The 14458-nt window shown below is 32.7% G+C and overlaps 1 protein-coding gene across 2 annotated transcripts in view; it reads left to right on the top strand.

Moving 5' to 3' along the window:
- The window catches only part of Tbc1d32 (TBC1 domain family member 32), a 301835-nt gene that overhangs the window by 165329 nt on the left and 122048 nt on the right, over positions 1 to 14458 (top strand). For both annotated transcript variants that reach the window (XM_047558656.1, XM_047558654.1), the window contains exons 19-21: positions 7786 to 7924; positions 10061 to 10148; positions 12163 to 12281. In XM_047558656.1, coding sequence (XP_047414612.1) covers positions 7786 to 7924; positions 10061 to 10148; positions 12163 to 12281 — 346 coding nt within the window. The remainder of the gene's footprint in view (positions 1 to 7785; positions 7925 to 10060; positions 10149 to 12162; positions 12282 to 14458) is intronic.

The raw sequence follows: 14458 nt of genomic DNA on the forward strand, positions 1-14458 counted from the left end.
TTGTAGCTTTTAAAACATTTTAGCAATATTAATTATACTTGCTTCATCCTATACTTAACTTTGGGTTTAGGAAACTTGATTTACTGAATTTCTTTTAGAAAATTTTGGAGAATTACAAGACACTAAAATTAAAATTTTAACTGGAGTGGTCAAAATAAGTAAAACGTTTTCAAATGCCAGCGAGGCCCATTTATACTTAAATGAGAGTGGGAGTGCTTTTTAGTTAGGTTTTGGCATTTGAAAATTATTTAAATAAAAATTTATCACAAATTTTAATTTAGATGTCTCTCTTCACAAATATTCATATGGAGTCAGGTTAATGGGGGGACATATTTTTTTTAAAAGTAAGATCTGGTGACATATATTCCTGAATTTGCTTATAATTTTATAATTGAGTATTGTCTTAATCCGAAAAGATAATAATTAGGGAAAACTTTGAGGGATTTTTTTTTTTTTTTAAATAAAAATGTTGAAGGTGAGTTTGAATTTCTTTTAGGCAGGTATAGTTAATCAGTTAAATAAAAATGTTTTTCATTTTCTTAAGAGTATAATGGTTCTTAAGAGTATAATGGTTCAAAAAACATTAATTCTCTAGACAATTAATAAACATTTTTCTAACACAGCAAACTTATATTAACTGCTGTTTTTTTCTTTGCCTTGAGACAATGAGAAGAAACGTGACTCTAATTTAATTTTTAGATTTGTTCTCTTTTGTTGGACATCCTTTAGTATGGTTGGTTTGTCAGTTCTTCATTTTTATTCATGCGTCAATTTTCCACTCATTCAATTATTAGACTCAGTACTCTGCTAAATTCTGAGGATGCATACAGACCTGAGGGAGCATATTATGTAATGTAGAGTACAAACAAATAAAGGCAGCATGGTGGTAGTTTCTGCTAGCTTTATGATATGGGCTACAGAGAGTCTCTTGGATGCCAACATGTGGGGAAAATCTTCTCAGAAGGAATAATTGTTCAATTGAGTTACAAAGAATACATGAATATTAACTGAGGTAAAAAAATGAGGATGTTATTTCAAATGGAAGAAATAGTGTGGTCAATAGGCTAGAAGTGATAGGGCACATGATTAATGTATTTAACGTTTTATGTCAGTAATATTTTTAGATTCTGATGTTAGAGGGTGAGGGAGCTAATAAATTATACCCCACTGATTCTCTTGTGAAATCTGAACCAGTTAATAGAGAAGCCAGGCATACTAACACTGATTAATATGGATTTCCTAAAATTGATCTCAGGAATGGGACAAGTTTAGTCCAGTTGCAGTTGGCAGTGGACAGCTGTAGGCTTCTCTCAAAGGTGGAACTTGATGCCATCAGATAGCTGCATAGGAGAGTAGGGCAGAATGTGTGCTTCCTTCAGGCTGACGGTCCCCCAAAAGGAAGTGGGTTGGGGGAGAGGCCTTGCTTAGCCAGTCATACTTAAATCATCCTTCAGATTTCCCAAGTTTCTCCTTCTCCCATGTAGAAGGAGGAGTAGGTGATTGGGAGTAGGTGCAGAGAGGGATGTGCTCCACACAGTAACTGTATTTTTTCCAATTTTTTAATTTGTTCATTTTAGATGTACATGGCACTAGAGTGTATTTTGACATATAGATACATGGAGTATAACTTACTCTAGGATCCCATTCTTGAGGTTGCAAATGAGGTGGAGTTTCACTGGTGGTGTATTCATATATGAACATAGAAAAGTTATGTCTGATTAAGTCTGGTGTCTTTTGTGTTCCCATTCCATCCTTCTCTTATTCCCCTTTATCTAACCTATTGCACTTCTGTTCTTCTCTCCTCCCTTTTGGTATTAGTGTCTGCATATCAGAAAGAATGTCTGACCTTTGGGTTTTGGGATTGGCTTATTTCACTTAGCATGATAGTCTTTAGATCCATCCATTTACCAGTAAAAGTCATTTTTCATTATGGTTGAGTAATATTCCATTGTGTGTTTATACCTTATTTTCTTTATTCATTCATCTGTTGAAGGGTACCTAGGTTGGTCCCATGCTTAGCTATAGTGATCTGCTGTAAACATTGATGTGGCTGTTATCACTGTAGTATACTGATTTTAAGTCCTTTGGGTATATACTGAGGAGTGGGATAACTGGGTCAAATGGTGGTTCCATTCCATATTTTCTGAGGAATCTCCATACTGCTTTCCAGAGTAGTTGCAACAGAGTAGTTGCAACAATTTGCAGTTCTACCAGCAATGTATGGGACTTGCATACATTTGTACCTTTCTCCCTACATTCTTGCTAACATTTATGGCTACTAGTACGATTGATAATTGCCATTCTGACTGGAGTGAGATGGAATCTCAATGTTGTTTTAATTTGCATTTCTCTAATTACTAGACAAATTCAACATTTTTTTCATGTATTTGTTGACCATTTGTATTTCTTCTTCTGTTCAGTTACTTTGCCCATTTATTGATTGTTTTTTTCTTTTTACTTTTTTTCCATGTTTCTCGAGTTCTTTATATATCCTGGAGATTAATGCTCTAATGTGAAGTGAAAGTGGCAAAAATTTTCTCCCATTCTATAGGCTCACTCTTTACATTCTTGATTTTTTCCTTTGCTGTGAAGAAGCTTTTTAGTCTTATACCATCCCATTTGTTGTTCTTGATTTTTCCTCTTGCAGGGTGAGATATAGGGGTTCAATTTAATTCTGCTACATATGGATTTCTAGTTTTCCCAGCATCATTCGTTGAAGAGACTGTCTTCCAATGTATGTTTATGGCGCCTTTGTCTAGTATGAGATAACTGTATTTATGTGCATTTCTCTCTATCTTCTATTCTGTATCATTGGTCTTCATATCTGTTTTGGTGCCAGTACTATGCTGTTTTTGTTACTGTAGCTCTGTACTATGATTTAAGTTCTGGTATTGTGATGCCTCCTCCTTCACTTTTCATGCTAAGGATTGCTTTGGGTCTTCTGGGACTCTTATTTTTACAAGTGAATTTCATGACTGCTTTTCCTATTTCTATGAAGAGTGTCATTGGTATTTTAATAGGAATTGCATTAAATCTGTATAGCGCTTTTGGTATTATGGCCATTTGGACAATATTCTGCCTATCCAAGAACATGGAACATCTTTCCATTTTCTGAGGTCTTCATTTTCTTTCCTTAACGTTCTGTAGTTTTCACTGTAGTTTCTACACAGAAACTTGATGCCAGGGAAAAAGGAGGTCTTCCAACACCTGATATTATTGTCTGTGTTAGCGCTCTTCATAGAGACAAAACAAGTAGGATCTATTTATATAACCATACGTATATATAAATCCCCATATATTTAGGGGAATTGACTCATGTGATTATAGAAACTAACTCCCACCATAGACTCTGTCGTAAGTTGGAGACACTGAGTATGCTGATAATGTTGCTCAAAGTCTGAAGGTTTGAGGACTTGACGGTCTTCTACTATACGTCTTGGAGCCCAAAGGCCAAATAGCCTGGAGTTCCAATTTCAAAGGCGAGAAGAAGAGGATATCCCAGTTCTAGGTGAGAGACAGGGCAATTCCCCCTTCTCTGTTTTGTGTTCTGTCTCAGCTTCCAGTCAACTGATGGTGCCTTTCTGCATGAGGGTAGATCTTCCTCACTTATCCCCCTGAGATTCTTACATTATTAATCTCTTCTGGAAACACCCTCATAGACTCACCCCAAAATAATTCTTTATCAGTTCTCTAGGTATTCCTTACTTAAGTTGATATCTAAATTATCCATTACAGTGTCTTAGAGAAATAAAAGATATAATAAAGTTGTTGATAAAATACAGTCAGAACTGTTGATTTCATTTTTTTCATCAGAATTCACTTTACCTAATAGAGTTTTCTTTGATCTTTTTTTAAATGAAATAGCTGATATGAAATATAGGCATTATTTGTTCCTTGATTCTGTGGTAAAACCTGAATGAACAACCATCTGGAATGGTTTACTAGGCTTATACCTGCAATAGCAGGCACCTGATAAGTATTTCTTGAGGGAATCATTGAAAGAATTAATGAATAAAATTTTCCCTAACCCAAGATCCTAATTTCTAAATGACAGTGACAGTAAGATTAATACTGATGTGATAAAGATAAAGTTAAGAAAGAATAATCAATTGTGGAACCAACCTAGATGCCCTTCAACAGATGAATGGATAAAGAAACTGTGATATATATACACAATGGAATATTATTCAGCCACAAAAAAGAATGATATTATGGCATTTGCAAATAAATGGATGGAATTGGAGAATATCATGCTAAGTGAAATAAGCCAATCCCAAAAAACCAAAGGCCGAATGTTTTCCCTGAGAAGTGGACGCTGATATATAATGGGAGTGGGGTGGGGTGGGGAGTGAGAGGAGAATGGAGGAACTTTAGATTATGTAGAAGGAAATGAGAGGGAGTGGGGGTATAAAAAATTGTGGAATGAGACAGAGACAGACATCATTACCCTATGTACAAATGGTATGAATCTTCATCGTGCACAACCATAGAAATGAAATGATGTACCCCATTTCTGTACAATGAATCAAAATGCAGTCTGTAAAAAATAAAAAAAAAAATAATTTTAAAAAAGAAAGAAAGTAATATTTTTGTGTTTTAAGCATTTTGATCTTATATTTTGTGCTCCCATTTATGGGTGCTTACTATATGGAAGGTAGAAGCTGATGCATAATAATGTTGGATATTGATGTCCTTTCAATATAGAGACTGACTCAAAACTTCAAACATAATTTCTATAAGTCTGATTTGGCTTGTATCAGTGACTACAAGTTATGTGAGACTACTGTTAGGATCACCATAGAGAAAAATGTAATCACAGAGTAAAACAAGATGACAAAACTACCCCAATCCATCTTCAAGGTGCCCTTGGTAAAATTGGAGGGACTCTTTGAACTGTGAAGTTCAATTCTACCTGTGATCTCCTCAAAATTAAACACCGGAAACTAAATATCCATGAGTGCATCTAACCCTCCATACTTAGCCATTTGAAGAATGTAGTTCTTGAAGCTAACAAAGCAGTCTTTGCCACTGCCCCTCCCCCAAAAGATAGGGCAATGAAATTCCGTGGTCTGATCTGTCTTGAAAATTTGAATATTTTTACTAAAATTTGAAGGGAATTTAAACAATATTAGAAAAGGTCTACTAAAATATGTGTATACTTTTATTCCCCGGAATTATATGTATTCCTTCATGTCATCTAGTGATATGGCTTTGAAGTTCATGTGTTTCCCCCACTTTTCTTCTTTAACGGCTAATGTCTCAGATTTGCATTTCTTCTGACTTTTGTTTATGTTTTCTTAAAAAATTAGTGTTTTATCTCTTTTACATATTATTTTTATAAATTCATTTGAGTAGTTGTGTATAATTTAAAATGTTATCTAGTTGTCATTATCTTCTTTTTTATTGTTAGCATTTTTGATCAATTTATTACATTTGTTTTTAAGATTGAATTTTGATTTTAATAATGCTCTCTCTTTCTCCCTCCTTCTCAACCTCTCTCACTTCTGTAGGAAAGTGAAAAAGGGCTTGAGAAGGGAGATTGAGAGAATAAATCTACATCAGCCACACTAACGCATTTTGATGTATAACACTTTCATCATTAAGATGTTCTAGATACTTTTTGAAATTTTTATTTTATTTTACTCTCTAATATGTGAAATATTTGGAATGTATTTTCTATTTTTAATAGTTGTTACTACTTTATTTTATTCTTGATTTATATTCTTTTCAGAGACCATGGATTGCATGTGTATTTTTTTTTTTTTTTAACATTGGTTGAATTTACTTTGTGACCTGTTAAAGGGTCAGTTGAAAAAAGAAATCTGTTTGCTTGAAAAGAATGTTCTTCACTGGAAGCTGGTTATTTTGTGTGTGTGTGTGTGTGTAAGTAATTGTATAATGTCTCATTCTTCCAACTTTGTTTTAAATTTCATGATATTAATGTTGCTAAGTCTATTATGCTCTAATTTATATTTGCATACTGTATTAGTTAAAACTATTGCAGATAACTCAGTAAGACTTTATTTTCTCCCTATAACAAAAATTTTCAAGAATTTTCAGACATGATGTACTTGTGTTTTGATCTAATCTTTAAATTTTTTTTTAAGGTGAATTTAGGGTTTTTACATTTTACATTTTTTTGATACTATTTTGTGGGGTTTATTATTTTGTTTTGTATTTTCTGTTGATGTTCTATTTTTTTTTTTTTTTGCTTTTTTCCTCCTTTACTGCATTATTTTAGATTGATAAAATGTTCTTTTCTCCTATTTTCTTCCTCTCCAATGGTTTTGAATTTATAACTTATCTTTTTTTTTTTTTTTTTTTTTTGTAAAGTCAGATCTCTAGGATGGCTGTGTATATATTTAACTATGTCTTTTTTTTGTGGTGGGTGATGTAGGTACTGGGGATTGAACTCAGGGATTCTTGGCCACTGAGCCACATCCCCAGCCCTATTTTGTATTTTATTTAGAAATGGGGTCTGAGTTGTTTAGCTTCTTGCTTTTGCTGAGGCTGACTTTGAACTTACGATCCTCCTGCCTCAGGCTCCCAAGCCACTGGGATTACGGGCATGTGCCATCATGCTCGGCTTAACTATACTTTTTTTAAATGAAAGTTTAAAGTGATAAGGTATATTTATCATGTCTTGAAATGCAATTTTATTTATCTAGAATTTTGTAATTTATTTCTTTGCACTGTCAAATACTAATTAAATTTGTAGAATATGTTTAGTAGTTTTAATTTTAATTTTAAAATTTATGATGTTTTAATAGTCTTAATTTCCAAACATAGTTATCCTTTAATTATTCTTTAACATATATTTGAGAGTGGTAAACTCCTTATCTTTTATATCTGAAAATGTCTCTTTTTCTTCCAACCCACTCAGACACTGTCTCTTGCCACCTACACATATATTCTCATGTTTAAGTGTAGTGTATCTGGGTATAAGTGTTAAGGTACAGAATTATTTCTCATTAGTATTAGGAACTATTATTACTTCATTGTCTTCTGGAATTGATGGTCACTGATAAACCTGTCAGTATAACCCCTTGTTTTTAGATAATGTAGGTTAATCATTTCTCTGATGACCTTTTTAAAATTGTTGTTTTGATGTTTGCTATATCTCTGTATCATGCTTGGTCCCTTGAGTATTTTATCAATTCTGGAAAATTCTAAACACTATCTTAAAAATTTTTAGTTGACAAATAATTATTTATATGTGTGTAGTACAGTGCTTTTCCAATTTTCTTTCCTTTCTTTTAGGGATTCTTTTAATTTTTTTCTCTGGAGAAAATAGTTGGCCTTCCTTATAGGTCTGTACTGAGCAAAAATAATGACCTTTCCGCCAAATACAATAAAATCTATGAAAATAAAAATGATAATACATAAAATATGCTTTAGAAAGTCAGAAAATAGATATTTTATAATGAATAGAAAGTACAGAAATAGTGGAGAGTCAAGGCTTGGAGATTCCAGGAACAGCAGACTATAATGGGAGAGTAGAATAAGCTTAAGGAATGCATGAGGGTCATGGTGGTATGGAAATGCCGATACGTGAAGTTAATATTTAATTCAGTGAAGGAAAAGTATTCGTATAGAAGATATAAGAATAAAATAAATCACATCAAAGAAACCATTCTTTTAATTTTATTTAAAAATATCTATTGAGTAATTAGCCACCATTGTGTATTCATAAATTTAATTACTGGTGGCATCAAGCTGAAATATCATCTTTCTTTTTAGTTGAGTATACTAAAGAAAGCTCTACCTTTCTTTTACCTGTTTCAGTATGGCTTGGGAAGAGAATTTGTTAGATGATTTATTAAATTTTGCTGCCACTCCCAAAGGATTGCTACTTCTTCAAAGAACAGGTGCCATCAATGAGTGTGTGACATTTATGTTCAACCGATATGCAAAAAAATTACAGGTATGAATTACCATCTGTCACAGGAAAAAGGAATTTTTGTTGTTATAAAAGCCATTAAGGGCATCATTCCATTTTCTGTGCATGGAGAGGTTATTAAGCCTCAATTAAAAAGCCATATAGCATCGTAATACTTGATTTTTTTTTTAGGAGAGCATTAGAGTTGATATTGGTGTCTGTAACTGTGTTTACAGAATTGCAAACAGCCAGATGGAATTTAAAAATTCAGTTAATCATCCAGCTGTTTTATAAATATGATATCAAACATCTGGATATACTGAAACTGGGTGTAACTTCTGGAGGAAAAAATCTTGAGTCTAAATGTATGTGTTGAATGTTTATGCTTCAGTGTTTAAAAAGACACAAAATTATTTATAGAGGGATTATATTCTACTGTTAAATAAAATTTACAATATTAGTTAATCTTTAATCAGATAGTCAGAGGTCATTGAGTTGTATTCAGCTTTCTTGTGAGTATATATTCCTAGACTTCTGGTCTATTAATATCTAAGTTATGCTTTTTCAAAAAAAATGTTTTTTTTATCAGAGCGTTATAGTTTATGTAATAGTGGGATTCACTTTGACATAATTATACATACATGGACTATATTTTGCCTTGTTTCAGTGCCCTGTACTTCCTCATTTCCTCTCCTATTTCTCCTTCCTCTGCTCTATGGGTCTTCCTTCTACTTATTTTTGCTTTTTAAAATTGGTGCTTTATAGATTTTAAGTGTTTTTCTCTGTTGCTTATCAGCCTCTGACTAAGATCAAGTGTACTTTGTTTTCTTAGCAGTTTAAAAGTGTTATTCTTTTCCTGTCTTATGGCAGATGTGGTGTTTGACATTATTAGGTTGCTTGATGCCTGTTTTTTCCTTTCTTACTGTCTTTAATTATAATTTTCTGCTTTTTTTAAAATCTATAAGAAAATAAATAATTCAATTTTTTGTTGTCTGTACCTGTGAAAAGCAAGTAGTTTCTGAATGACTTGCCCTGACTACATTTGGTGAATAAAATATATCTTTATTGGTTCATAGTCTCATGATATTAGGTTTGTATGTACAGATACATGTTTTTATTTTGTTTTATTGAAGCAAACCTCTAGTATAGATATAGTTATATCTGTGCCTCAGTGTATGGCATGTTGTCTTCATCCAATGCATGATTCCTCTTTTATTGAACATTGGATTATGAGTTAAGGAAAATGGGAAATATGACTAATAAAGATAGAAGAGGAAGACAAACTTATAAAGACACAGGCAACAGAAAATTGGAGAAATTAACCTTACTTTCCCATTTGTTTTTTTTAGTTCCTTGTTAGTTTTTGCCCTTAAAACTGAGACTACAGTTTATATTTTAAAAGTCTGAGACAAAAACAGGTATGTTTAACGAAATGTTTAGAATATATAAACTCTGAATGGTAGGTAGCTGTTTAGAAGGCAGACATTTTATAAGTCAACATGACTAGAGTCAGAGGTGCATATTATAATATATCTCTTTATTTTTCATTCTGATTGATGCTAACAGATATATGCACTTCTGTACTGTATCCTGAATACATATAATATTTGTAAAACAAGTTATTTGAGAATTTTTACAGTGCTCGCTTAGAAACTGGTATATTAATAACTATGATTCTCTGTGTTTATTCCCTTCTTTAGGAATAGTGCCTCTAAAAATATTTGTCATTTTAAGAAGAAACCAAAGGTTGTTAGAGTGCTTGAAAGCTCAGTAAAACTGGTAGTCAGTAGAGGTTTGTTAATGAGGACAATTTATTGAGGAACCAACCTAAAAAAGTAATAGTAGGGTAATAAAATTTAGAGTTGGATACTCTCTCACTCTTCATCTGCTCTGTTTCTTATTTTGTGTTTGAGGAGACTTAGTTCAAGAAAGGTGAGTAACTTATTGAAGGTTATAGAGTTAGAAGCAGAATGCAGATCTGAAATAAGATTGTCAAAATAGTATAGACTCATTTATATATAACGTTTTGATTTATTTTTTTTCCGCTGTTATCCTCTTGAAGGAATGTCTAATATTGTAATCTTAATAAAAGCAGTAACTACACATAATGTGAAAACATTAGCACAATGTGTTTTTTTTTTTTTTTTTTGCTTATTTTTGCTATCTTATTTATCTCGTTAGATCAGCAGGCAGAAAAAGTTTGGCTATGGAGTTTTGGTGACACAAGTGGCATCAACAGCAGCAGGGGCAGTAGCACTACAAAATTCGGGTAAGTGTTTTATGTTAATTAAAAGTATAGTTATTTAGATTGAGCAAGCCCACAGAAGAGTTAACTGGTATGATCAAATATCAGGATATTTATTCTTAAGTTCTTTTATCCATTTCCTTATACTTTTTCTTCCTCTTTCCTTCTTTGAAAGTGTTTCTCATCACTTAGCCTACACACTATCTTTGGAGTTTATAATTAGTATTATTCGATATCAATTGGATTTGTAAGAAGTTAAAATACTGGGCGTTTAATGTGTCATATGTTAAGGTTTACTGAGCACTGAACAAGATATAATTCCTAATAGAGAAAATGATTGTATTTTCAAAGCTTAGAGTTGATGAATCATGACATCGATGATCAGTACTGAATCTCTCCTTAAACAAAAATATTTTCCTACAGTACATTTTAAATTAATTTTTGACTGAATTAATTTGTGCTACTTGTATAATGAAACATGTTTTTTAGCAACAAGTATCCTAAACTGAACTGCTTACTTTTTCTTCTTCTTAGAATAAAAACCGTGTGGTATATAATATATAAAAGCAAATTAATTGAAGCACTTGAAGACTACATTCAATTTCTGATCTTACTCTTGGTCATTAAGCTCCTGAGCCTCATATCATCAAATTATCAAGCTCTTCATGAGAGGATTAAGTGTAGTTTTTTTTCAGAACAAAAGGAGAATGATTTCTGCTGCCTGAGCTCCTATGATGTCTTGGGTTACAATACTCAGAACTTTGCATTTATCATCCCACTTATACTTCATGGTAACCCTGAAACTTACTGTAATTACTTCAGTTTTCAAATGGGGGAACTGGGCTCCCAGGAAGCCAAGGAATCTTTACAAAAATGTACACCTAATAAACCAGGCAGATTTAAAATTTTAACTCTGATATTTTTGTTTTTAGAGCTTGTATTTTTCTGTTATAGGAGAGGACCCTTGCTATTCAAATCTTATGAGCTTGCAAGATTATTATTAGATGTTATGTTTTTATATTTTCTGTATGATTTGGTTTTTCAAAGTAAATATGAGACATGAGAAGTATTTAAAGACTGTTTTTTAGTCAACTCTTTTGCTGCTGTGACCAAAAGACCCAACAAGAACAATGAGAGGAAGAAATGTTTACTTTGGGACTTATGGTTTCAGAGGTCTCAGTTCATATATGGCCAACTGTATTCCTCAAGGCCCACAGTGAGGCAGGACATCATGGTGGAAAAGTTTGGCAGAGGAAAACAACTGAGGACATGGCACTAGGAAGCAGGGAGAGAGAGAGAGAGAGACAAAATACAAACCTCAAAGGCACACCTCCAATGATCTACCTACTCCAGCTGCACCCCACCTGCTTTCAGTTATTCAGTTCCTCTTCTGTAGCTGAAAGTAGGTGGGGGTGTGACTGCAGTAGGTAGGTCATTGGGGGAGTGCCTTTGGAGTTTATATTTTGTCATGATGAAGGGATGTCTCTCCCCCTCTTTCTCTCTCTCTCCTTCCTCATGCCATGTCTGTATTGAAGCAAAAGTTATATGAAATGTGAAATTTTTCAAAGCATGGAATTGGAATTCCAAAGAAATATACTTCTGTTCTTTGGATCCCTACTTTGTTCCCTTATACCTTCTTTTCTCTTTTTCTCATACCAAAGCACACAACCTTTCAGGCTGCCTTATGCTGTTGCCTCATTTGCAGAGCAAAGTGTAAATCTTATCATTTTTTAAAAGAAAAACAGTGCAGTTATTGGCCAAGAATGAAAGCTTTAACTCAGAATTCAGCAGTCCTTCAGAGAAACAGTTTCTCAAAATTTATTCATAGAAGATTTTTATGGTGTCGAGGTATCATAAAAATATACTGACAATAGCAGATATCATTTCTATCAAGATTGGACATTATTTCTTATAGAATAAGCAAGTATTTCTCTTCAGTGAGACTAGACCAGTCTTTCACAGAGATGATCATTTTTTTTTCCATAATCTAAAGAAATATTATACTATAAATATGACATAAAATAATAATTTTTCCTAGGGTTTATTAGTGCACTTATAACTGAATTATGGTCCAATCTGGAATGTGGAAGAGATGATGTTAGGGTAACACATCCCAGATCTACTCCAGTGGATCCTATTGATCGAAGCTGTCAAAAGGTAAGAAGTTATTTAACAAGTAATATACATATTTGAAATGTATCTTACAGAAATGACTTCATTCAGGCCTTATCTATGTTTAGTTACAACTAGCAGATTTTCCTAAATATGCCTTTCCCTCTTTTCCATACCTAGTTTGTTTTCTTTCTTTTTTTTTTTTTTCAAAATAAATTTAGTGAATAAAAAATATCAATGTTCCTTGGTAATGATATTTATAAAGATGCTTTTCTTTCATATTATTTTTATTAGAGTTCTTTCCCTTAACAAAGAGTAATAACATACCACTTATGTTATAAAGAAACAGATCCCCAAACAAACAAAATCCAAGTAACCAAAACAAAAATCCAAAAGTTTTTTGCCCTTAGGCTTGAGTTTAATAGAAAATTATCATGATTATTTGAAAGTATGCTGGGCAGAGAGAAGATGCTATCATTTAGAATAATGTGGCAGAAGAAACTTTAAGCACCCACACAGTGTTCTTTACAATTAAATGACTTTTTTACATTTACCATATTCATTTCATTTAAATGAAATGATGATTCCTAAATTGACTTTATGCGAGTGTGGGGTTTTTTTTTTTTTGGGGTACCAGGGATTGAACTCAGGGGCACTCGACCACTGAGCCACATCCCCAGCCCTATTTTGTATTTTATTTAGAGACAGGGTCTCATTGAGTTGCTTAGTGCCTCACTTTTGCTGAGGCTGGCTTTGAACTCGTGATCCTCCTGTCTCACCCTCCTGAGGTCCTGGGATTCCAGGCACGTGCCACCACACCTGGCTGTGTTGGTAGTTTTTATCCAAAGTTTGTCATAAAATTAGATATATATAAAAAATTAAAACCCAGCATTTCAGAATTTCTTCTTTCTAGTAGACCATTTCACTCCTGTAAAAATACAAATTCTGGAAAAATAATTTAAAAAGAACAGTTAAAAGTATTGCAATGATGAATAAATAGGCAGAAAATGGAAGAGACTCAATGTATGAATGAAGAGAATGGTACTGCTTGACATTCTGGATTTATCAAATTTTTGCTTGAGGACAGATACTAGTTGGTACTCCACAGATAGAAATGCACAATCTAAATCCTCTAAAGAACCAGAATATACATTTTAGTACTACAAAGCAGCTGGAAAATGGAAGTGGTTCCTTGGAAAAGATAGTCCCATGTAGATGTCACTTGCCCAGATATGTGACCTAACCCTTAAATAATGAATTAAACATAGGTTAACCCCTACACTTTGAAGCAGATGTGAATTCTGTAATTTTGTAGAGGTAGCAGATCATGCCTACCAAAGATGTCAGAGTTTAGAGGTTGAATCCAGCCAACATTAACTGCTAAGTTAGAAAAAAAATACATTCTCTTTAGGGAATAAAACCAAATCCAGAATCTCAGTAGTGTAATCAGTGTGTTCTCATGATGCATGATATACAATTCCAAATTACCAGACATTTGAATTTTAGACTTTGGACAATATTTATAGAGTTTCAAACATAATTAGGTACACTCAAAAGTTTATTTCCATTCCAGTCCCCTTTCTTCATCTCCCCTTCCCTCCCTCTTCAACTGTACTTATATGGTAGGCAAAATCCTTGTGTGATGTAAATCTATGTTAAATAAGATTTTAAACTTTATTTCCTCAGTTATATTAATCATGTCTTATGTGCTCAACACTTATGACTAGTGAGTACCATGTTGTACAATACATATTATCTAACCTTTTCATCACCACAGAAAGTTCTATTAGGCAATATTTCTTTAGGAATTCATTAAAAATACAAAGAAGTACAGCTAAAAAAAATTTCAAAACTTCTAAAAATAGAACAGAAGACATCAAAAAGATTAAACAAAGTCTTCATTAAAAAAACTATTAAAACATAGTAACAGATTAAGATAAATATTTCATAATGATAATATGGTCATTTCATTAGTAAAATATAATTAAATCAGTTATGCTCTTAACAGATTCAGAACATACAAAACATTAAAATAAAATTTAAGGATGAAAAAGGCAACTCAACAATCAGTTGAAAATTTTTGTATCTGTTTTAGCAATTGATAGAACAAATTTCACAGGTATTTCATTTTATGATATGAATGCCACTATTAATCACTTAATCTAATGAATACTTACAAAATACTATATTAAATAACTGCACAATACACATTTTCCAGAGCA

This window comes from Sciurus carolinensis, chromosome 7 (genome assembly GCF_902686445.1).
Source record: "Sciurus carolinensis chromosome 7, mSciCar1.2, whole genome shotgun sequence".
NCBI lineage: Eukaryota > Metazoa > Chordata > Mammalia > Rodentia > Sciuridae > Sciurus > Sciurus carolinensis.